Consider the following 24658-nt stretch of genomic DNA (forward strand, 5'->3'; position numbering starts at 1 on the left):
GGTGACAAGAGCTTGTATCTGAAATTTTGGTGAAAATGACATTTTTTTTTAATTAATGGTCAAATAATAGGTTAAGTGATGTCCTGGCCAAATCCCAACTGTCTTACTCCAAAAATGAAGCCACCACGGCATGTCAAAGGAAAGGCTATCCATTCGCTATAGTGCTTTGGCCGCCATGTTTTCTGGCTCTCCTGAACATTTGACATTTTGTAGATACGAGGTCTTGTCGCCCCAGCGACGATATGCATGTGTACCTATCATGAGAGTAAATCATTTTTGTGTGACTATCTTGGTGTCCACTAATAACAATCATCAGTTTTTGTACCACGTTGCAAGATTGATTTTTTTTTTTTTCAAGTCAATTACAGGTGTGTGTGAATGCAGCCATCCTGGCATTTTGCTCATACAGAGTGACACATCGTATTGGAAGCTGTGCTTTGGATACAACCAGAGAGAAGCTTAGGCTGAGAAGGGAAAGAGCCAATAGTCAAATAAGGGGGGGGGGGGGGGGTAGATCAATGGAAGGAGACAGAAGACAAATCCCAAAGTCCCTCATGTAAACACAACTCTCATCCCTGCAAATAGTTGACTGTCCCACATATAGCCTTTGTCCAAGTAGTTTGAGTCTGAGGTGTCAGACCCAGATTTGCCTACTACTTGAAAGTCATGCAGTCTGACTTCTAAGGACAAGGACATTTAGTCTCTGGGGGCTTGAATTAAGAATACTGTATGTACAGATTATCTCCACAAATGAATTGAGCCTTTGCACAGCACCCTTGACCTTGCTTTTAGTGGAAGTTGGAAATCTTATCTTTACAATTACTTGCCCCTCCTTTTTTTTTTCTGTATAACCACTTCACACCATCCATTCTGTTAAACCTAAACAAATATTTACAATTTCTCACAACACGAACAAACAGAAGATATGATCATATCCCTCCCCCTTCAACAGTTTAATAGAGATTGATACCAGGTATTTTACACCACTACGGGCATATTCACTGTGTTTTGCTATCAAAGAATATGATACAGGATACTGCGTTGAGTTGTGTTGATGATTTGAAAGGGGCCAGCATACCATGGGAGTTCCATCAGTAAGTTACAATACACACATAATATCAAAACTATTAAGTCTGAAGGGTAGGATAAACTGTACTCACATCATTATTAACCTTGAAGAAGAAGTAGAAGATGAAGATGAAGAAGAAGAAGAAAGAAGAAGAAGAAGAAGAAGAAGAAGAAAACGAAGAAGAAGAAGGAGAAGAAGAAAAACCATCCAAGAATGCCCAACCTTGCTTTGTTAATTCCTACGTAAGGGCAGTATAAACATTGTCATGCAGCTGGTAATGGGGTTATCATGTTCAGTAAATCCAACAATTTTCAAAGGCATCCTGTTGGCTTTTGCACACTTGTACAAATCTTGTCTCACATATGACGTGTATTGTGATAAAACTGTCAAAAAGTGCATTGCACTTCATAATGCTTGACAACGTCTGAAAAGGTAAAATGAAACCCCAAATTGACAGTCATTGTATTGCCATCCTGTACTGGATGTTCATGGTGTACAATGTACTGTATTTGCTTGTTTTGATTTTTCCACAATGAAGTGTGTGAAGTTCATCCTGTCATAAATACATCGAGTCTGCCCATGCAGGGAAACGACAACAAAGCTTTCATAAGCCCCACCCTAACCCCCCCCCCCCCCTTTGTGTGTGTCTGTGTGTGTGTCTGTGTGTGTGTGTACAGACACACAGACAGGAAAAACAGACAGGAAAAACAAACTGGACAAAAAGGAAGACCAAGGAAGGGGAAAAATCAAAATGGTTTCTGTTCTCTCGCCACATCCTTCTACTGATGTGGAAAAGACTGAGCACTCTACATAAATTCTTTGTTAAATAAATGTGGCAAGTTTCTACCATACTGCATGATCAAATGTCAAGAGTGCATTTGAACTCTAACCATACATGTAGGCCTATATATATTATTACTAGTACCGTTACCAGTCATGCACAGTGCTACATGTATACAGCTGTATGTACATAAGGAGTTCCTACATCAGTTTCATGCCATTCTTACTGACTTTGTTTGAGATAAAATGAAACAGAATAGGACATTGACAAAGTAGAGGCACAAATGCCATAAAAAAGGGAAATTGATATGAAACAAGAAACTTTGAAAAGGACAAAAATTACCAGGTTTTACTATTAGTTCAAAATAGCAGCAATTTCTGTAACTCAAACTATTCCTTGACGTGTTCTAATTGTGACTTTCTTCTAAAAAGTAATACAGACGTACCAATGCAGAAGTTGGATTCAGAAAAATAGTGTCATCACATAGCAGAACCAATGATACGACAGAAATGTACCAAAGCAGCTTGACACCGTAGGCCCCTACAATTATGTATGTCCAGCATTAAAAATATCCCAACTACTCTGATCAGCAACAAACATACACACGTAACAACATTAGTTTATAAAGGGGGGGGGGGGGGGGGTAAAAAGGCGCTATGAAATGTAAGGATTAATGTAAAGGTGAGAGCACTTTGAGTTACAATCATGCTCAGGTGATGGCCTGCAGCTAATTTCGGTGTGATAGAAGACCCAGGCCATTTGATGCTCACGGTGTCACGCTGAGGTGGGGGCAGCATCACCCCAGGTGTCGGGCTGCCCTACGTGTAGGGACAGGGACCGATCGGAGCATCAACCATCGTCTTCCAGTGTGATTGATATCACCCCCCAGAGTCTTGGTGGTGGGACTGCTTTGAAGTGTCTGGGTAAACATGGGAGACACTGACAACAATATGTGTATGCAGAAACTAAACTGCACACAACTGTATTCCGAGAGACTTGGCAGTAAGCAGTCCAGCAAAAGTGGGTTAAATGGGAATTATTCAGAGGAACTTCCATGTAGGCCTACACAAAAATGCAAACATGCAAACACACACACAATCTCAAACTGATGAATCTCCATTCCCTCTGTTTGTGCGTGTGTGAGTATGGTGTGTGTTTGCGTGCATTTGTGTAGGTGAACATGCAGTTGCACATTGTAGTAAGCTTATATTTTACTTTAGACTCATTGCCCTATGCTGTTGCCTGCGAGCAGTACATGAAGGCCTACACAATTTGTGCCACAGTGGCTTCATGAGGCAGCTTCAATGTCTACATTTGTGTAAGCGTGCCATAGCTATGAATTCCACTCATTCCTTATAACCCGAAATCCACTCCCCAAAGAACAACTTCGGCGAGAACTGCCTCCGAACAGAACTCTAGAAGTTGCCCGTGTATAACACACATCCGAGTCAGTGATAACAGCTCTGCACCTAGGTCATTTGGTGGCCTTCCCTGACCAGTTTTCTCTTTAGACTTTGTAGAGCACAAACTACATGTACAGTAAGCACAACTTGATTTATGACAGAATTCCTTACCATTGACCCTTATACCCTGGCCTTCATCCTCTCCAACAGCCCAAGCCCCTCCCCCTGCCCCCCCCCCCCCCAAAAAAAAAAAAAAAATACAGTAAAAACTCTCCTATCAAAGTGCTGGAGTTCAGAGGGTTATTAAAAAATATCTCTCCCACCTGCCCTGATGGACAGTTAGGCAAAGGCCCATGCTTTCAACAGGCACATTCATCACATCAGGTTTGTACAATAGGCCTACAAGTTTGTCTCAGAGTTTACACTTATAGCTACACTTGTAATACAAGTACAGTGATTGTATACAGCTGCCCACCTCAGAGATGAACAATACTGGTGATAGAATGGGAAGGGAGGCAATGATATAAAATGCTATTCAAAGACTGTAGTATGTTTAAAACAAGTACATAAAATGTAAAGCATATTTTACATCCAAAAAAAATTATACCATATCTATAAAAATGTTTATAGCTCACTCAGAACAGAAGATGCATTCCAAAATTTGAGAGGACTTTATAATAACACACTTGTGTATATTTGCAAACAAGGAAGAAGTCTGATCTTAGAATGTCATGCTATTGAGCCCTCTCTGACACACTCCCAATGCACACATTGGCCTCAAATTATGTGGAACTTGGCAGGGTTTGTAAATTCTGCAGCCAAGATCCTCTTCGGAGGCTGAACAAGATTTGATTATTTTGTTTACAGAGTGCATCAAGCTATGGCAGGGTACATACTCTTGGACACTATCACAGTTTTCAACAAACTTCACCAGTCATGTAGCATTGAACAAAGTGTACGAGAGCACATTTCCTAGAGCTCTAAAAGTGAATGACAGATTAAATTGTGAGAAAGGTAGTTGATAAGTTTAATTTTCATTTTGAATAATTGATTATATTTGCTATCTGTAAATACACTCTGTCCGTTGGTCTTTGATGTCACCGTGTACCATCCCAGTAGGCCCTATAGCTTCCTACGAAAAGCTGCAACAGGGATTACTTCTTCAAGGATCAAAATGTTATATTGAATATCTTGTCATAATCATCATCACCTTCTTCCGGCCTATCCCCATCCTGCAGTTGATTCATGGAAAAGTTTCGGGAAAATGAGCTGCATTTATTGCAGATATTCAATGACTAACATCAAGCATTTAAAAATATGAACTTGTAGTATACAGATTGTACATACCTTTTATGTTCAGAAGAATAAATAATGGTATAAAGTTGCCTTTGGCATGAATTTAACATTCTAACATCAGGTAATGATTTTTTTTTCTCTCTCTCTTTCTCTAGTAGATACAATAAAGGGGGAAAAATCAACAAAAACCAGGAAAGAACAATTACCACTGAACAAATATTTGTTGGTACCTGTATCCTGTAACCTAATTTGACCCCCCTCCCCCCCCCCCCCCCCCCCCCCCCCCCCAATCAAGCTTACCACTCATATAATAGACATTCTTTACTCTGGCACTACATTGCATTCATGTACATTACGTGTAGCTTTTTGTTCATCAGGAAGGGATGCACACTGGACCATACCATGGCAGGGCTACAAGTCTCTCAAGATTCCTTCTTCAATGACCCCTTCCTTTGTGTGTGTGTGGTTATCATGGTTCAACGCACAGTAGGCACCACTACACTTTGTTACTGTATACGTACAGCAGCTAATTACAACAGAATTGAAATTACCATCCAAGCTGAGGGGTAAACAGTACTGTTTTCCCCCTCCCCTTTTCACACACCAATGGCCTCCATTATTTGCAAGCACTTGTCTATTATCCTATCCAAGGCAGGGTGCTGAACCCGGCTTGACGATGTGTCCAGGAAATTAAAATCTGCCATGCGACAAGTAAATTGAATCAGACAGTTGCCTGTTTACTACATGTACATGTAGGACTCTTGCTCCAATGTTTATACAGGCAAGTGGCTAAAACATCATTTGTAATGCCCTGCTACGGCAAGCACACATCGGCATCAGGAAGTTATCTGAAAAGATACAATGAAGTGCTCATCAAGAAAAAAAAAAAGGAGGGGGGGGGGGGAGCAAGGTATACTGTACAGTTTTAAAACTTTATCCAACTTTGACATAAAGAGACAAACTTTTCTTAATAGAATTAAAGGGAGCCTTGAGGCAACCAGGTTTACTTCAAGCACCCAAAACAAACACCTGCTGCTTTGCTTTGAAGAGAAAGTACAATTCTGGTTTGGACCAATTTCTGAAGTTTTACTATCATGTACACTAGAATACACATCTTGCATGTCCATACAGGGATGTACATACTTCCTAAAGTTGCTCAGCCCCAAATGTACCTTCACTTCTTACATCACAATAGGAGTGACGCTACAACCCTCTTCAGAAAGTGTTGATTAGGAGCGTCAATGAAAATTATGTAACTTCACTGTCGAACAAAAGGGCGATGCACTATGCAATGTCCTGTGTGACAATTAATACTTTCCTACAGTGTTTGGGCCGACCAACAGTACCAGTCCTCAAATCTGAACACTTGATTGTCTAATCAGTCAACAAAGGGGTCAACCAGACACACAATCCTGCCATCAATATTAGTCAGAGGTTTAATTAGGGCAAGTTCTAATTACCCACATGACCCAATCATCACAGGCTGTGCATAACTCATACTAAACTTATTTTGCAACTGCCAAATTATGGATAAGACAGTAGGGTTTTAAAAACAAAGTACAGTGTGGTAACAAAACTGCCCGTCACTTTGGAAGAACAGGGAAAAGAAATCCCTTTAAAAACTGGGCTTTTCCACTTCCTTTCTAATTCCTTTTGCTGGAGAATGTGTTTTACAGTGTTAGTTTTCATTTTCTTTTGATACTTGTTTTTTTTTTTTCCAACCGCTGGAGGCAAGAAAGTGATCCTGTGCACCCAGCCTAATATTATCTTACATTTTTGGTCATCCGTAAATCTTACACTATGCCAAGTGGATTTCTTATTTAATTTAGACGTCACACTCAGGCACTAAATATACAGTGACGTGACATATCATGTCATCACTCTTAAACCCTCGCGGGGTGTCACATCAAATTACCTTTGACATTGTATGCAAACAGGTTGCCAAAAGTAATGAGAAGAGTGAGAGGCAATGGGGGGGGGGGGGGGGGGAAGGGGTGAAGACTGACATCTGTGTGGGGGAGGCTTTGTAATGTGGATGTCATCCAAGACGTGTCACCAACATTTCCATTCAAGCTTTGATGGGGAACCCTGTTCCAGCTCACTCTGGGACCAACAAAGCAGTCTTGGCAAAGAATTTTTTCCACGACCCGCATCATATGAGCCAGGTTTTGTGAATGGGGTCGGGTTCACATTAAACCCTTCTCCGCCGGGGAAAACATATAATCCACCCAAAGCAATTTGATGCACCATGCCAAGAGATAGGACGTAGGCGCCTGCTAAACCCTGGGCAGATTGTACACCAACACTGTATTCCAATTTGGATTGTTAAATAATCCTGCCTATTCTCACAAATACGATGTGCTGATGTGGGTGCCACAGCGTGTGATGAGTACTAATGGATGTGATATAGAGCATAATCAGGACTAAATGAATGCATACAAGCCAAGTCTCCCACATGCAAGCCAAGAGAATGAAGTTCAATAAAACACTGATCTACAAGAGAAGAAAACAGGATTTCACCTAATGTAGGTTGGGGACCCATACATCGTGCGATGCTATTGGACACCAGTTCTCAAACTAACTCTACTGTCGAGAGTAATATTCATCACAAAGTGGTACACTAATCACCATGTTACCTTGAGCCACCTGTACTAATCTCATATCTTCCAGAGATCAAGTTGAGACTCTTGGGGGTTCCAAAATGGAATGTTATCTCTCCTTGAAATTGGCCTTCTCACCAGCAAACAGTAATGCCTTCCTCAAGCCAATTTTTCTTTTCCACAGGTCCTGCTTTTGTTTTTTATTTTCCTTATAGAAACCATCAGAAAAGTCTATTATGCACAAGCTCCAGCTAATCGCATGATCTTGCACGATGAAGCAGTGTAAAACGAGCACACGCAATAAAGACATGTCCAGTCTTCCCAATCTTCGTGAGCAAGGCCTCGCGTGTATTCACGTTACAACGTCGTAATGAAGTTTACTGGATCCAGGTCAGGTTTATTAACTCTAGGAATATAAGAGCCACTACACAGCTACAAACTCGGAGCCACTATATAGCTACATGTACCTTGAAATGTTGCGAGGACAAGGTAATCAGTGCTTCCTTCCTGCATTCTTTCTGCGTCTCATTCTACATTCTCACATATTTCCATCTCATCGTAATCCTTTTCTGCCTTTTCTCCTCCAAATGATTCCCTACCTGTCCTCCAGTGATGTACAAGGTTGTTTTGTACGCCAACGGAAGACAGACGTGCAAACTAAGCCAGCAGTTTGTAATAAGCCTGCCTTGTACGATCGTAATCAAGATGTCTCCATCGTGAGAGGCCCAGTGAGACCGACAAGCAATGCCGTGTGTCATCAAGCCATCCCCTCTGTTCACAGGCAAGACTGTGTCTCTTGGAGAAGATAGAAAGTGACGATTTCCAAATAAGAGAGCCCCAACTCGTGAGAGATCCTACTTTACTCTTTGCATTGTGCTGGAGTACAGACCCAATATTAAGGTAATGGTAATCTGTCCTCACACACAAACACTCTGGAAAATGGACGACCGTGATACCAGCCCAATGACCTTTGCCCTAGGTGGCAAGCAACAGCCAGCAAACTGTTTTCAACAGGACACCTCATGCCATATTGAGAAAAAGAGGGAAAAGGTTAGAGGTCTGCTATTTAAGAACAAACAGAAACAAAACAAAATGCCACCATAACAAACATAGCATGCACATACACAGTCAACCCTGTCAATAGTGACCATGGGGGGGGGGGGGGGGGGACAAAAAAGTTGCCATTATAGACAAGTGGCCATTACAGACAGGGTCTTTACTTTGGTTTTTCCTCTCTGTAATACTGGTTTTTTTTAGTAGTCTTACACAGCAGGTGGCCGCTATAGACAGGTGACCGCTAATGCAGGGTTGACTGTCTATCTACTGATGATGTGGATGCCTACCTTAAAGCTGATAGAATTTGTGTGCACCATCTCCTCCAGGACTTCTCCTGGATGTTCCTCTTGTCCTTCTTGATCCTCTTCAGGAACTGCTTCAGTGAGCCGGATGACATGTACTCAGTGATGAAGATTACCTGGGCAGGGAAATACATGTACAATGTAGATCATGCTAAAATCACAAATGTGTCAATAAATAGACAAAAGGAGGAGACATTGCTATTTAAAGACACTGATAAAGCAGGGATGCCTTTCTTGTAAACAGTATTGCAGCACTGTAAAAGCAAGATATTTTTACGGTATGAAATTTTTTGTGAGTGGGAGCTGACGCCCTTTTGCGTGGGACGAAATTTTTGTGAATTTCGGGTGCATGTTAATATAGCAAATCTTGGCTCTCTTGAAATTTGCACAATTAAAATGCATATGAACATTTCTGGTTTTACAGAAAAGGTTTATTTCTGGTGGATAAACAGTTTTCTACCTTCCTTGAAATAGACAAGTGTAGAAATACACTTTGGGAAAACAGTATTGTCCTTTTAACTAGCAATATTTTTGGGAAAAAAAAGAAGAAGAAAAGAGTAAAAAATACTGCAAAAAAAAAAAAGTAACAGAGGGCATGTCTAGACAGATTCAAATAAACATGTCTAAGCATCAACCAATGCAAAATTGGAATGTATGGGTTCGCTGTTAGCATCATAGTTACATTGCATAAACATAAAGTGATACACTATACTGTACCTCAACATTACATCATGATGATTTCATAGCAACTGTAGCACTTATCTCTCTCTTCCCACAGATCATATTTTCTGTCGGTTTTTCTTTTATTCACCTTCATATGTTAGAAACAATGTCAAAGTGTACTGACGCTTTGTACACATCTGAACACATTCTTACTGTAAACTTAGTCCATGTCAATGAAGGATTTACTGTCTATGTTATTGGAAATTAAAAATATAAATGAACTGAATGAAAACTGAAAATTGAAAAGTCAAACCGGGTCTCTCTAAAGCCGGTCTCAATGATAGAAAAACAGATTTTGATGCTTTGAGCTTGAATGAACAATGTACTGCAAACTGGAGGTGTACTCATAGAGTTTATTGCTACTATAAAATGTTGGTGAATCACCAAACATGCCATCAACCTTTTCTGTGCCAGGGACTTTGTAAGGTGTGTACAATGCTATGTGACAAGGTTTCCAATTTATTATACAGCATACACAAGATTTAAAAAAAAAAAAAATTCTAAAGCACAATCTTGATCTCCTGACTGTGACCATGCTTGCAAGAGACCCAGCAGAATTTGAGAAAAATCATATTTTTTTTACATTCTTTTATCGCCTCTTTTGAGTCACAGTACTGTCCAACCTGTATAAACTGACATCACACTCACCTGATATTAGCCAAGACAAAGAAAGGTCAACCCTTTCAGACCGCATCAGAGGTCATTTAAAATTGTGTGTGTGTGTGTGCATGCATAGTCTCTTTGCATAGAGTGAGGACAGCAATAAAAAAAATACACAATCATGTGATCCATGAAAGTCATGATATTGTGCACTCTTTAAACTGTTCATATACAGTAATTCTTTTAAAGCAGTTTTAATAACAACTGACATCACACTCACATGATGTTAGCTCAGACAAAGAAAGATCAACCTTTTCAAACACATTAGAAATCATTCTTCTGTTTTTTGATTTTTCCTAAAAGTTTAGATTGGTCTGTTGCTTCTATGCTGACCAACTTTTTTTTTCTGGCACCAGTTTCTTTTAAGCCATCCACCAACAATACCACAATTCAAATGAAAATCAAAGAAAATCCATCATACAGCCTTTACGACAAAAACATCAACAACTCTGCGGTAGATATTTAATGACAAAAGTGCAAACATATATTTGAGTTACAATGTACTTGCTGACAGTATGAACAAACAGGAATAGTGAAAGCTTGCCTCATCAACGTACAATGTACAGTTGTACGTGTATGTATATGCAATGTAAAAAACAATCTTTACCACAATGATTCATATATGGGATTCATTCATTCACAAACCTTGCTCATGCCATTGGCATTTTAACACAGACCTCTCTCATGGTCTACCCGAGTCATAAACTTATGGGCATGACTTCTTACCCTTGGCTTATCTCTGTCCGACTTGGTGTCTGTCCAGTACTTGTAGAACTTGACAATGTTGGGATGGTCGAGTTGGATGAGGTTGTCAAACACTACTTGGATCTTGTCCTGTGAATCAAAATACAAGAAGAATGTAATTATTACAAAAAAAAGAAGGTACAATGTATGTATGTTGATTGATTAGATAGCAGAATAAAGGTGGGGCAGCGTGGCCAAGTACTAACAAGTATTATACAATTTTTCCTTTTAAAAGCCCTCTAAAAAACAAAAAAAACACCCCCCCAAAAAACAAAACAAAAACAAAACAACCTTCAGCCGCCAAAAAAAAAACCCTCAAAAAACACTAGGCTGCAAAATATTAAAGAAAATCACAGCTACATGTAGTCTCTCTCTCTCTCTCTCTCTCCTTATCTTTCTATCTATCTATCTATCTATCTATAGATCTATCTATCTACATGTATCTATCTATCTATCTATCTATCTATCTATCTATCTACATGTATCTATCTATCTATCTATCTATCCATATGGCATATCTTCCTAGAGTCATCTCTATCTTTCAGCAGAATACCAACCTCAGATGGAACATACATTGTACACTGTATGTGTACATTTACAATGTACTGCCATGAACACACAAATCAGGATTACTTCTAGGACAGGAAGATATAAAAGTGAAGTCTTCCAATATCAGGGTTCTCTGGTGTGGCATGATACTTCAGCTCCAGGACCGTATCCTAATCCTCACGTCATTGCTTTCGGCGAGGCCCCTACACACAGTAGGTAGGTGAATCTTGTGGGGATCAGCGAATGATGTACTACAGGTTCTTTACTGCACACAGCAAGCATCAAATGCACTTCTGAGAAAATGTGACTACAAATGTAGACAAAGGCACAACTGGTATTAAGGATGCATACTGTTCATTGAATGGCTTGACTGTATGTGCTCCTCCACAGTCATAAATATAGAGACATGTATTGTAGTGTATTCATGTGTGCTCTTTGCAGGTTCCTTTCAAAGCAAAGTCACCGTCACCTTGAAGTCGGAGATGCCAAGGTCATAGAACAACTGCTGAAGGAATGAGACTTTAATTTTGTCGTGCATTACCACCGCCAAAGGAAGTAAAGAGGGTTGTCTCCACAGAAGAGAGAGCTTTGCAGGATTTTTATAGATCTGTAAATCATGCCATTTGGGAATAGGCCCCCTACTATTAAAATATATTTTGACTTTTGATATTCAGATTAAAAAAAAGATTGTCCCAAACTGTGATTTTGGGGTAAGAAATTCATATTTATCTTTTTGTTTCTGTGTTTGTTTGTTTGTTTGTTTGTTTTTGTTTTTGTTTTTGTTTTTGTGGGGGGAGGGGAGGCCCCAGAGAAGAAACTTTTTAGGCATATGGGCTGAGAAAGACCCAGGTTGAGGTGCAAGCCTCACGCCTAATGTGTGATACTTGGTACAGGTGTGTGAAGTGTTCTTTCAGCAAACCATTCATTCATGTATTCGTCCCTGCAGAGATCCCACTATGTTATCTATTTCACTGTACCACCACGGCAAGGGGTAGGCACCTACAATGTATTTAGTGAATCCAGGCAGTTATGACTATGCATATTTGTAGATAAACTGATAAGATTAGGGACCATAAGCTCAACACGAAGGGGAACGATCTCAACATTTTCAGCTTCAATTGATTAAAGAAGTGTTTGATGATAGTCGAACAGATCGGAATGCTAGTAGAGGGGCAATGCCACGGATGTTTCACCTCCATTTACCTTCAATCTTCAGTTGGCTAAATCCAGGATTCAATAGGCTTTTCAAAGCATTTGCTGGTCGAGGCCAGAGCACTATGCATCAAAAATATTTCCTGGTCCGAACTGATGTCTAGGTTACACCCACAAACTATGTGATGTGAATATAATTCAGTTTCACGCAGCAATGCATATGGTGCAAATGTGAGAAGCATGACAGACTAGTTTACTCCCATGAATTGAAGATTTTGTATAATAGACATTTACAATAGGCCTACAGGCCATATTGGCAGGATCAGCAAGCAAGCACCCACAGCCGTATTTCTGTTCCTGAAATCATCTATAAAACGACAGTATAACACTGATCTAATTCAAGCCCAAATTGTCTTCTTTTTACTTCAGGATTTTACATCAACATATTGCAGTTTCCCAAGTCACATTTTTTCCTTCCTTCAATTTCTCATCTCTTCTCTGTGAGCTGAGAAGCACTTAATCTGCCTTTAGGACGAAGCCATGAACATGAGGCGACATACATGTAGCAGCAATGACCTTTGACCAGGCAGGCACAGAAAGCAGAACATCATCCAAGTCTGCAGGGACAATAATAAAAAAAAAAAAAAAAAATGTCCATACACTGTACATGCCCTGTAACACAGAAGTAAGAGTCAAGACCTTTTCTCCATTAAGGGTACCAAAGTTCAAGACCAATCTCTTTACCATGACTTGGGGGTGTATGAGAGAGATCTCTGCAGCTTGTGCCAAGAGAACACACCAAAATCTGGGAGGTTGAGAAGCTTAAAAAGAGGTTGAAGAGAGCTTTCAGGGATTGTACTGTCATGGCATTACTTGCATGCTATATGTAGCCAATAATTCCCAGATCGGAGAGGCTTTTACACCTTCTGTCAGGACATAAAAAAAAGCTAACCTTTATTACGAAGGCTCGTGCAGAATCAGGGACACTTGGAATAAGACTGTGTTTGGCAGTAACGGATCAACAAAAATCATCACTGACAAAATCAAAACCATCACTGACAAAATCAAAATTAATTCTGACACACCAGAAGAACGAAAAAGTTTAGGCTGGTTCAACATCAAAGCTTGCAGCTCAGCTTTTCAACGGGATCTTCATACATTGTATTAGGCTTTATGGCCACATTACTGTGATATCCCACTGTGCAAGATACAATGTACCCCTCAATGGACCAGATGATCCAGTTTTATATTTTAATGCAGACTTTGAGAACAAAGACTGCTCCTGGCAACCACAAAGTTTTCCAAAGGTTTGCCTGACATATCAAATACATAAATACTAACATGTGCAGCTGGATTTAAGTTACTGAAAGGCACTCTGTCAGAACCAGATAAACAGAAGAGTTTGTCGTGTATGATGTACAACACGTAAAATGACAGTAATAGCAACTGCTCTATAAAACGGCTTTGTACATTTCACGCAAATTCAAATGTTTCTGTCTTGCATGAGAGGACAAAACTTTGTGTTTGTGACATCATCATTCAGCAAACTCTCAAGGCCCAGGTTGGTTCAAGACGAGTAAAACAATGTAGCAATGCGTGGGAGACCCTGTATGAACAGTCTCACAAACTTTGAAATCGAAGCAACAGCTTTGTTCCACAATATAACTCTTGTTATGGGCCCAGTAGGACGCCACATTCCATGACTCATGGCTGTCAACCTTTCTACAGCGTACATTGTACAGCTGAATGTAAACCATCACTCTTTCAAAACATCTGGTCCATTCTGGAGAAAGCACTTTGGGTATCAAAGTATGTTGCTTCTGCTTTTGTTATAAATGTATCTTGGAGGAGGAGGAGAAATCCTTTCCCAGGGGTAAAGCCTCCTTCCAGGCATGTCTTTGTCAAGAACTCTCATCTGAACGCATGCAAATTGTATTACCTTGGGTCCCAGCACTTTATTTCCAAAGTGCATTATGACGTTTGGAAAGTGCAGACTAAAGCTGTTAACATACAAACATATGTTTATCAGTGTCTCTCTCGCTCTTGCACACGTCATTGGTTCTGTTTTTTCTCCGTCCTTTTCACACTTTTTCCTCTATCTTGGAAAATCACAAACCTGTTGATGAGCGATGTAATTTGTAAAAGTCGACAGTGAACCACTGACTTGTAGGCTATGCCCATTATCAGTGTCTGTGATCTTCACTTTCATATTCTAATCATTTTTTCATTGTTTTTTTTTTTGTCAGCTCAGCATCAACTCATAAAAATGTCATGTCAGGAATGATAGATATCCTAAACCTAAAATCATCACTACTGAAGTTAGATAGAGGTATTATCTGTCTTTAAAAATTATGTAAAATTAGACGTTTCCTTCCGAAAAGGTGATCCCACTTCCTTGTGATTTCCTGATGGTTGTAAAAGTTTTGGTTGAACTGCTCAAACCAAAGGTCTACGCCTGCACTCAACGGTGTTGTGGTCTGATAGAACATACAATGGGAACAGTATAGGAATAGGATGAGATGCGGTGTAGCTCAACAAACCGACAACAGACAGAAAGACAGTCACCGTTCTCATACAAGACCCGCTTCTTTCATTCATCATTTATCAAAATGATTTAATAATTCAACTGGACATCATTCCACCCTTTCTCATCTCATGACATGAAACATATCTTTTTCCTGCAATGTCAGATTTTAGTTTTTTCTTCTAACCCCTCCCCCCCCCCCCCCCCCCCACATAAAGACACTAAATTTGTAGCAATCATTTGAAGAAAAACCTCAAGGAAACTGCCACCTTCTCATGGCCCACCATCTGATTCCCCAGGGGCACAACTGACATTTTGGCACCAGCATCAGACACATTTTAATAATACTGTCTCCAATGTCATGTGCACTGCTATTTAGTCAAAGCTTGCGGGAACTATGTGAGTTAGACTCCATGTCCAGGCTTTTCTCCAGCTTCACTCTGTCCTCACATCTCCACTGCCAGCAGATTGTCGCGACAAAGTAAAGCAATAGCCATTCATTTTCACTTGATTTATCTACACTATATCTTTTTGCCTTCAATATTAAAATGGGATGATTGCCATTTGAAAGCAAAAAATCATTTTGGATTGTACTACATCTGTGATCATTTTTTGCAATCCCAGATCCCCTGAAAATTGATGTTTGATGATGATGATGACGATAATCAACAGTATTTGTATAGCATCAAATAATATTCATAAGGGCAGACTTCTCCAAATAAACTCCAACATGAGCCATTTTCACTTGAATTATTTTCTTCTTACAATGTACAATTGTACCTTATCATTTGTATTGTTTAGATTCTATATCAAACTGCACAACCTTATTTTTTAGACTGTTTGTTAAAATAGCAAATATGATAACGTCATCCATTATACCAATATCAACACGCATGCCTCAAGTGCTTGGCTCAACTTACATGTATGCATGCTTTCTCTTGCACCAAAAGAATGCTGCTAACTGCCGCGAAAATTAATGCACAATGCTGCGAAAATGAATGCACAATGCCCCGTCGTCTAAAATATATGTACAAGTGCATAATCATGCATGTGCGCCGAAATGTCATGTTATTCAGAAATGCAAAGAACATCCCGAAATGGCGAGCTGACAACATGACACAGCCACTGGGTGGGCGTGTTTGTGTCACTTTTACGACGCTGCTCAGGTGTGCGCGCCAAGAGGGAAGTTTCTCCCACAGACAGACAAAGGAACACATAAAAGGAGCAGTGATGGGATGAATAAGAGCCCCGAGGGAGTAACTATATGCAGCGCGAGTATTAATGCACAATGGGAGGGTTATTGAAAGCCAGAAGGGGGAAAAATACAATTAAACTGCCTGAAGTGCCAGTCTCCCAGACTTTTAGTTTTAATTGTATCTTCACAAAGAAGAAGCATGCGATAAGGTGCACGACTCTATCTCTCGTCTGGATCTTTTTCGGTGAGGGAATAGAAATCATACCGTTAAGCACACACATAAAGATGTATTATCAAATTCTAAGGCTTCCTTTGTATTTTCATGTGCAGATAACCTTTGATATGAACATGTCATTCTGCCAAATGTATCAACTCGGAAAGCAGACTCAAAGGTTACAAAAATTTAGGCTACAGCACACATGGGCTTGTCAGAGAGATAAGCTCATGTTACCGTGGCAACATGCTATTAGGCACTCACTGGGAGGTATCTACAGTTTTATCATTTCATTGGCACATCTGATGGGATAATAATATTTCATATTTCCATATCAATACAAACAATGCATGACTCTAATCAGACGAATGCTACATTGTATGTTAAAGATCAAACAATTCACAGCTGTACATGAAATATTCAATTTTGCAAGCACCTGTACAAGTATCACTCCCTTGTGGCTTTGCTTCAAAAATGTATCACTACAGGGACTAAACTGATTCCATCTATCTTTTGAAATGACTAGAAAGAAGCAAAGGAGGGGCTACTACATGTATGTCTAGGCTAGTCCCATGATAGCAATGGCCCCCGATAATGTTTTCAAAAGAAACTGACACAATATTAGGGGAAAAACACACTCTCTTCAAGATTTGCTTCCTACCCCTTACTTACAAAAAATAGATAGATAAATAAATAAATAAAATAAATAATAACTTGCCATTCATGTGAATATCATTAAGTGAATGAACCATACAAACCAAGTATGTAAAAAAGGCACGCATTTCAGTTTTTGATTTATAAAGTAGCCACTACAATACAGGCTAACACTGATGGTAGCTTACAAGATGTACCTTGGCTGACCATCATATATCAAAATGATGTTTTTTTAAATAAAATAAATAAATACATCAATAACACATGAATGAATGAATGAATGAATGAATGACTGAATGACTGAATGAATGAATGAATAAATGAATGAATGAATGAATGAATACATGAATGAATGAATAAATAAATGAATAAATGAATGAATGAATGAACGAATGAATGAATGAACGAATGAATAAGTCACTATAACTAACCGACTATCAAACTGAAGAGACAATAGATACCACCAAAACAGATAAAAATACAAACCTCTTGGTCCTTGAAGTCTCTCCTGGCCGAGAACTGAACCTCATTCCAGACCACTTCACGACCTTCTTCCATGTCCATGGCCAGGTAGGCCACATCGATGCCTGGAACATCCCTCTGGGTCACCTGCACATGCAGAAATGTGTATACGGGTTGTTACTGCCATCTTCTCCTGAGTACATGTAGGTCACATACTAGTACATGCATCCTCAGCATTCTAGCTAAGATGTACAACTATGCAGTTGAGTGGTACATGTAGGTCCTACAATTGTATTAGCAACAAATTTCTACTCAAGGGCTCTACTAAGATTTTCCAAGTGTTCTAGCAGTAGAACCCAGCCTCTTCTCATATACTTGCTTCCAGGTATAATGTATTCTACAACCCACACATATAAAAACATTCAATGAAGACTTGATCCACTCAAAATACAACCGGAGCCAAGTTAGAGTCCACTCAAGATAGCGAGAACAATGGATCAAAACCAATATAAGAAGAAAAATCAGCTTTTACAAGCAGACTGCATGCCAGGCTTTACAGGTGTGCCCTGGCCTCCATGTTGTTTTAACATTGTTGTCTATCCACAGGTGTACGTCTCTAAACTGTGATTGTGTAGGCCTATATACACTGATCCTGATTTTGAAACACCAACTGTGTCAGCCAGATAAAAAGACTCCAGCCTAACAATCATCTATGTGAACGCACTAGCACGCCCATGCTGTGATAAAATGACTGGTGACAATTTCCATAGAGATCTATTTGAACTCCTTGTTTCGGATGAAGGAAACTTTCAGTCAGTCTGAAACAAAGGCTAGTGTACAGTACAGTCGTATAATGATAAAAAGCTATGCGATAATGAAGTACCAAAACACTACACCTAGTGCTCATCACTACAGTATCTCTGTGTGCTCTCTCCACTGAAAAAAACAGTGAGATATTCACTCACTAAAAAAAAAGAAAAACGAACTGTTAAAAGCAATTATGGGAATAGGACACCTGTACACTACATGTATCTGTGATATTATGTACACAACACGTCTTCTGCATGAATCATGGATTGCATGCATACATGCACAACTTGTACTTTACCAAAGTAGAAAACCACTTTCTCTCTGAAGATGAGGGAAAACTCCCCTTCACATTCAACTCAATTTTATTTAGTATGAAAATTAAACTTATTAGAAAACAAAATTAGAATGACATGTAAAATGCATTACATGTACAATGTAAGTCAAAATGTCAAGGTTTATTGAAATCACACACACACACACACACACACAAAATGAAACTAATGAAAATGATGAAACTTTTAGAATTTCACTTATAAATCATATACATTTCTTTTTAATATACTGTTACAGTATAATGAAAAAAAAAAATGTCTTGCTTGCAGGATTTTACCCAACTCACACAGTAAGTTCAAAAACATGGGGTAAAATTCAACAAGTCCCCTTAAACCAGCCCCCATCACTGGACAAGAGATTAAGACCGTACTGTGGATCTGTTTTCATGCACTGCTTGTTGAATAATTCATAGGGTAGATGAAACTTTTAGATGATCCGCACTGCATGATTCAGGACTCTGGGAAATGAATGTAGCTTGATACACAGGATCCTGTACACCCGTGCTTCTCAACTGTTTTAGCCCGAGGCCCATTTTGGCTCATACAAATTTTTTCGAGGCCCAGTTAGATTGATTACAAATCTTTTATTTTATTTTTGGCCGGCATCGTGGCCCACCAGAAAGAGTTTTACAGCCCATGGGTAGGAGGGTTTTTCCATTCTCAAAACTCAGGCAAATTTGGGGTTATCACATTATATTTTCAAAATTTTTGCATAATCTTAGTATTTCAAATACATTCCTTCGCAAAGAGACAGGATTAATTGTACATCTACATACAATTGTAGCTGTGGTACATGCACATTAAACTTGGTATCTACGGTACACTTTGTAAAATACATTCCTTTGAAAGGAAACATCATACATGTACATGTATGACATTAGATGTGGCACATGCACATTAAACTTTAATAGACAAGAACTTCTGTATGAGATTACACTCACACTATTACTTTGTTGGGTGGATTTCCATAACATACAACTCCTGTGGTGTAAGTCTACAGCTGTGTCCATCAACTTTCCCATGTTTAAAACGCGTTTCAATACCTGTACTATCAAAACATGTTTGCAAACATCTTTCGGATCATGCTTCTCGAGTTGTTGCGTTTTATCAACTCTGTCATGAGTTGACTGCAGGAGGTCTTGTCACTGCGCAGCTCCATTGCGCAGTTTGACCCAAAGAGCGAGATGTGTACACTTACAAGTACAAGTATACTAGTAGTTGGCAGTGGTTGGCGTGGGCAGGTCTGAGCTATAAACATATTTTATATTAAAACAACTTTGTGTTTATCGTCAATATCGACTCTAGAGAAACATGATTCTGGCTCAAACTCATTTGTGATCGCACTTTTTTCCATGTTTCAGAAACTTCTCTCTAACCCCATAGATAATCAAAACAGCTTTCTGTTTAATCAACTACCCAAAACTCCCTGAAAGTTGTTTGGAAACCTTAATTCTGCAGCAGAAGTGAGTTGACAAATGCACCCTTTACAACACCCTCATGCCTTGCTCTTTGGTGTAGGCTTGTTGTCAGGAATACTGAGCACACAGTACAAATCTTTCCTTGTCAAAATGATGAAGGGTTCCATGGCAACAAAATATATTTACCTACTATGTAGCTTGTGCACAAGAAATAAAACAACTACATTGTACCTACACCACAATTTTATCAGGTGTGAATAGTTTTTGTTATGAGTTTATGAGAAGTGTTGCTCAAATATTCAGCTAAGATTTGTGTCCAGGGGGAAAGCAGCAGCAAATTTGGGTCTGCCTGAAAGGAGACTACTACATGGGGCAAATGTGATCGGCAAACGTCAGCATGTCCAGTGCACACTTGGCATGTCTAGACCTCTGATTAGTCATGAATGAGAGAGGCGGCTTGCTGTTGAAACGTGTGCACTGGTGGTAGTAGTTCTAACCATGCTGCCACACTGACTGTATACCATTATGTGCACTTCTTGAGCTGTACGAACATCTTTACATTGCTCCCTGCAATAAGGAAAAATGCAGACACACTCACACACATTTATTGACATATTGTTGAACAAGCAGTTCCAACTACAATGTAAACTGTATGAAAGGACCAATGTGTTTGTAGAACATAAGTCTACACTGTATGGCAAGAAATATTGTAGCCTGACAGTTTACACATTATTAGAATACAAACTTGCCAGGATATTTTACACATCCTGTAATTGAATGACACCAAATCAAAATACAAGAGTTCAATTCACAGCAGTATAGTACAACAGAAATTCTCCAATTTCATGCCCAAGCACAGTGTACGTTGACACTTTTGTGTGAGCTTAATACAAGTTACAGTAGTGCTGTGTGTAGGTCCTACATTGTACATACAAAATACAAATTTTCAACTTATACAAGTGAGACTCAATCTGATCTTCTAAACACTCTTTACTCATTGAATATGTCTGCCTACATACAACGTACAAGAAGTACACATATTGATGGAAGAGAGTTCCAAACAAGCTGTACAGATGCAAGCACTACATTGTAATTGCTCCTTTTCCTGAATGATTGCTTGCAGTTTCTACCAAGCTGCATATTCTTTGTTTCTTTTTATCTCTCTCTTTGGTCAGTAGCATTTACATTTATAATTTCTGTGGTTCATAAAAATGCATTTCCCCTGAGCACATGGAAGAGCACACATACAGTAGATTACACAACATACTCATAAACACTAACTTCATGCATGCACGCTGTATAGGCCTACTTGTGTTCAAGTACACTGTAATATTTCTGTATTCACTGACACTGACTCCACTTTATTTGGGGAAACCACCACCCTCTTTTAAACTTCCAAACTGTTTTTTTTTTTTTGCTTAATTCATTACAAACTAAGCTATACAATACTGCAGGTACATATTCACATTTTATGCTTATAAAACATATAACGTACAACTCTAACTGGCACCTTACCTGTGGATGCTGTGGTCATATTGTATTATACTGCTTGCTTAGGGTTCTGTGCCCAATAGAGTGAAGGCCTACATGAGAATGTGCACTACTGTACTATACTACAGTATGTACATGTGTACCATGTAAGGGCTTAAAAAAAAAAAATCTTTTTCATTTTTACCCAACCCTTGTTTTCACATGTACAATGTACACCACGTATCTAATCTCTTTCCCTGTGGCCAAATACCCGACGGACCTCCACCAAAATATGGAAAATATTGAAGTGATGAAGAGAGAACTGTTTTCCAGACGCGCAAGATGACACTCTGTTTAGATGACGCACAGATCAGTTTACGAGGTCTCTTTTCATCTGATGCTAAATTAACACTGGGCAGCTTGGATTTCCTATGAAGGCCTACCTTGCTGTGGTCAGTTGGAAATGGTCACCCTCCAAAGGCCAGCTCTGCAGTCTATTTAAAGGATGCATCTAAACAGGATTTCATACTGTGGTCACGGCACTGATTTTGATTTTGTGTGTGCAATGATCACTGCCCTGTAGAAGCCAATTACAGCTTTTACTTTTGGTTTCATGATGTATAAAATTAGACTGAACTTCATGTACTGTATTCAAACTGATAGTTGTACCATGTAGGCATACTAATACAGTATACAGTACTGTAGTTGTAACTGCTTGCATGCAATTTCGTCTTCAGAGTGTACATTGTACGTGCATATTTTATACTTGTAAGCTTTGCATAGAACAGGGAATCAGGACAAAGAAAATAAAATGAAAACAATGGCATTGTACAGATCAATGTACATGTACAAATAGGCATGTACAATGTAGATGTACATGTGTATGACTGAGGTACAAGTATTAAGGAAATAACTTCAAATTTTTTCTTCAACAAAGCAATTTCTCAAAAACATACTTTTTTTTTTGCTGTAACCATACTCTTTGTTTTGAACTTTCTTTAAAATAAAAATGTTATGTGAAATGGAGCACAGTATAGGAGCTTCCCCCCCCCCCAAAAAAAAAAAAAAAAAGAAGAAGAAGAAGAAGAAGAAGAAAAAGAAGAAGAAGAAGAAGAAGAAGAAAACAACCTTGGACTGATAGTGCATCATTCAATATGCAGAGTGATTTCCTTTAAAAACTGTTTCTCTATTTCTTTTGACTTCTAATAATACAGGCTGTTTGCATTTTAAAAGTTAAGACTGCAAAATATTAAAGATAAGGCATAAATTTGACATCAGATTAACTTCATGGCACTCCTAATTGACCATCTACAACATACACTTGCATGTGATGCCAATAGGAAGAAGATCATGATGCATTCAGTTCACTTTGAGATGCCCCAGAGGTCTTGGCTGTAGACATTGGTTGTCAACTGTTTAGGTTCAGTAGCATGCAAAACATACACAAATATCTACAGTGTACAAATAGCGTACTGCCATTGAATGTTATTACAGTGCTTGTACATACAATGTACGTGTAAGAGCACACATGCTTGCAAAAAGTTGATGCCATAATTGCCATATGATGTCAGCAATTGGCTACGCCCTATTGCCTCTCAGACAAAACACTAGTAGGCCTTGGGCCCTGTCTGGTGTTTTGGAAACTTTACAATGGGGGGGGGGGGGGGGGGGGGGAAGGGGAGTGCATACAATGTAGGGACTTTCTTTCTCCACTTGCTGTTCTCAATTCAGACAGGATGATGGTATGGATACATGTACAATGTACCGCATATGTATTCATGGGTCTGTTCACGAAATTGGGAACCCCCTGTGTTTCTCTGTCTGTGTTATCTCCATAAAGAAATTTCAGTTAAACAAAGAATTTATTCAACCATTTGAAGTCTCTGTGTTATTTGTCAGTTTATAGACTGAACATGAATGATGTACAAAACAGTATGTACAATGTACAGTGCACTCCCAAATATAAGACTGTTAAATTCTCATTACAACGAAATAAAAATTCAGGCCACAACATTATCTGCTCTATGTTACTTGTTTAGTTATAATGAAATTTCGATATTGATAACGAAAGGAAACTGCTGGTCACGATGACTTATTCAACAGGAGTCCACTTTACGTGTAGGCCTATGTATGTACAGTATGTAAAATATGTACTTTGTATTTGGGACTTCTGTTCCTTGTGTGTGTACTGCATTACACTTCACAGAAACTGTTTGTCTTTCTTTTCTCCCGTCTTTCAATAGAACCATTGCTGTTCCAACACAAAATGGGTGATTTTAAGTTCGGTGTGAGTGCTACTGCTATCTCCCAAACAACTGCCTTAAATTGAGCTCCAACACCAATGGTCAGATTTAAACGCAATGATACAGATCACAATTCTTGATCCCCAACACTACATGTAGGTGATTGCATCAAAGCACTTGCCAAGTCCACAGGAATTGCACAATAACAACCAAAAAAAGTGATGGCACGTAGTCAAAGTCAAATATCAAGCGATGTAGTCATGACTGAGTGCACTTACTGTAGTTCTAGACACATGAGAAGACAAAATGCCACAAATTTCATCCCTTCTCCAAAATACAACATCTTAATATTGTTCCTGGGTTAGATTTGTGTAGTCATGTCTAAAGTGTTTGTGTAAGTTACGTGGGCTACCACTGCACTTGACAAATGTACACGTGTCCATATTTTACAACATGCATCTTCTTATGGACGTGAATTTGGGTCTCGCACAGCAAATGCTACGTAACACCAGTCACACTGAACTTGAAATGACAAAGATGATCATTCCTATTTGTGTAGGGGCTAGTTTTGGCTAATGGGGAAAAGGCATTGCCTACACAAATGGTGGAACTTGGCTCAGCAGATGACACTCAACACCAGGCCCAGCACCAACTATTGGGAATACTGTACATCTTGATTTTGAAGTCAAACTCCCAATACTGACTGATTTCAAGTTCGGTTTTATCGCCAGTGCTAGTGCTGAGACAGCATTAGCACTAGCACTACTGTAGCACTGAACTTGAAATCATCCACTGAGAATCTGCAGTGTTGGAGCCTTCCCCATTCATTGGCAAACAATCTCTTGGTAATCAGTGCTAACTCAACTACCATAATGTGTACCAGGATAAGACATTTATGTACAATGTTAGACAGAAAATACAAGTAATGTGGCGATTCTGCCCTGCGCTTACGAGGAAAAATACACAAATGCGGGTTTCTGAATGTGCTTGACTCGTTATCA

At 39.2% G+C, this 24658-nt stretch overlaps 1 protein-coding gene across 1 annotated transcript in view; it reads right to left on the reverse strand.

The window, feature by feature from the left end:
* Positions 1-24658, reverse strand: part of LOC139729389 (nuclear receptor-binding protein-like) — a 55427-nt gene that overhangs the window by 28158 nt on the left and 2611 nt on the right. Inside the window, exons 2-4 of the mRNA XM_071640317.1 lie at positions 17409-17531; positions 10617-10724; positions 8493-8623 (exon numbers count right to left, since the gene is read on the reverse strand). Of these exons, the coding sequence (XP_071496418.1) occupies positions 8493-8623; positions 10617-10724; positions 17409-17531 (362 nt within the window). The remainder of the gene's footprint in view (positions 1-8492; positions 8624-10616; positions 10725-17408; positions 17532-24658) is intronic.

Source organism: Diadema antillarum, unplaced genomic scaffold (genome assembly GCF_040938485.1).
Source record: "Diadema antillarum isolate AM-2024a unplaced genomic scaffold, OU_Dant_1.0 seq00000238_RagTag, whole genome shotgun sequence".
NCBI classification, from domain to species: Eukaryota; Metazoa; Echinodermata; class Echinoidea; order Diadematoida; family Diadematidae; genus Diadema; species Diadema antillarum.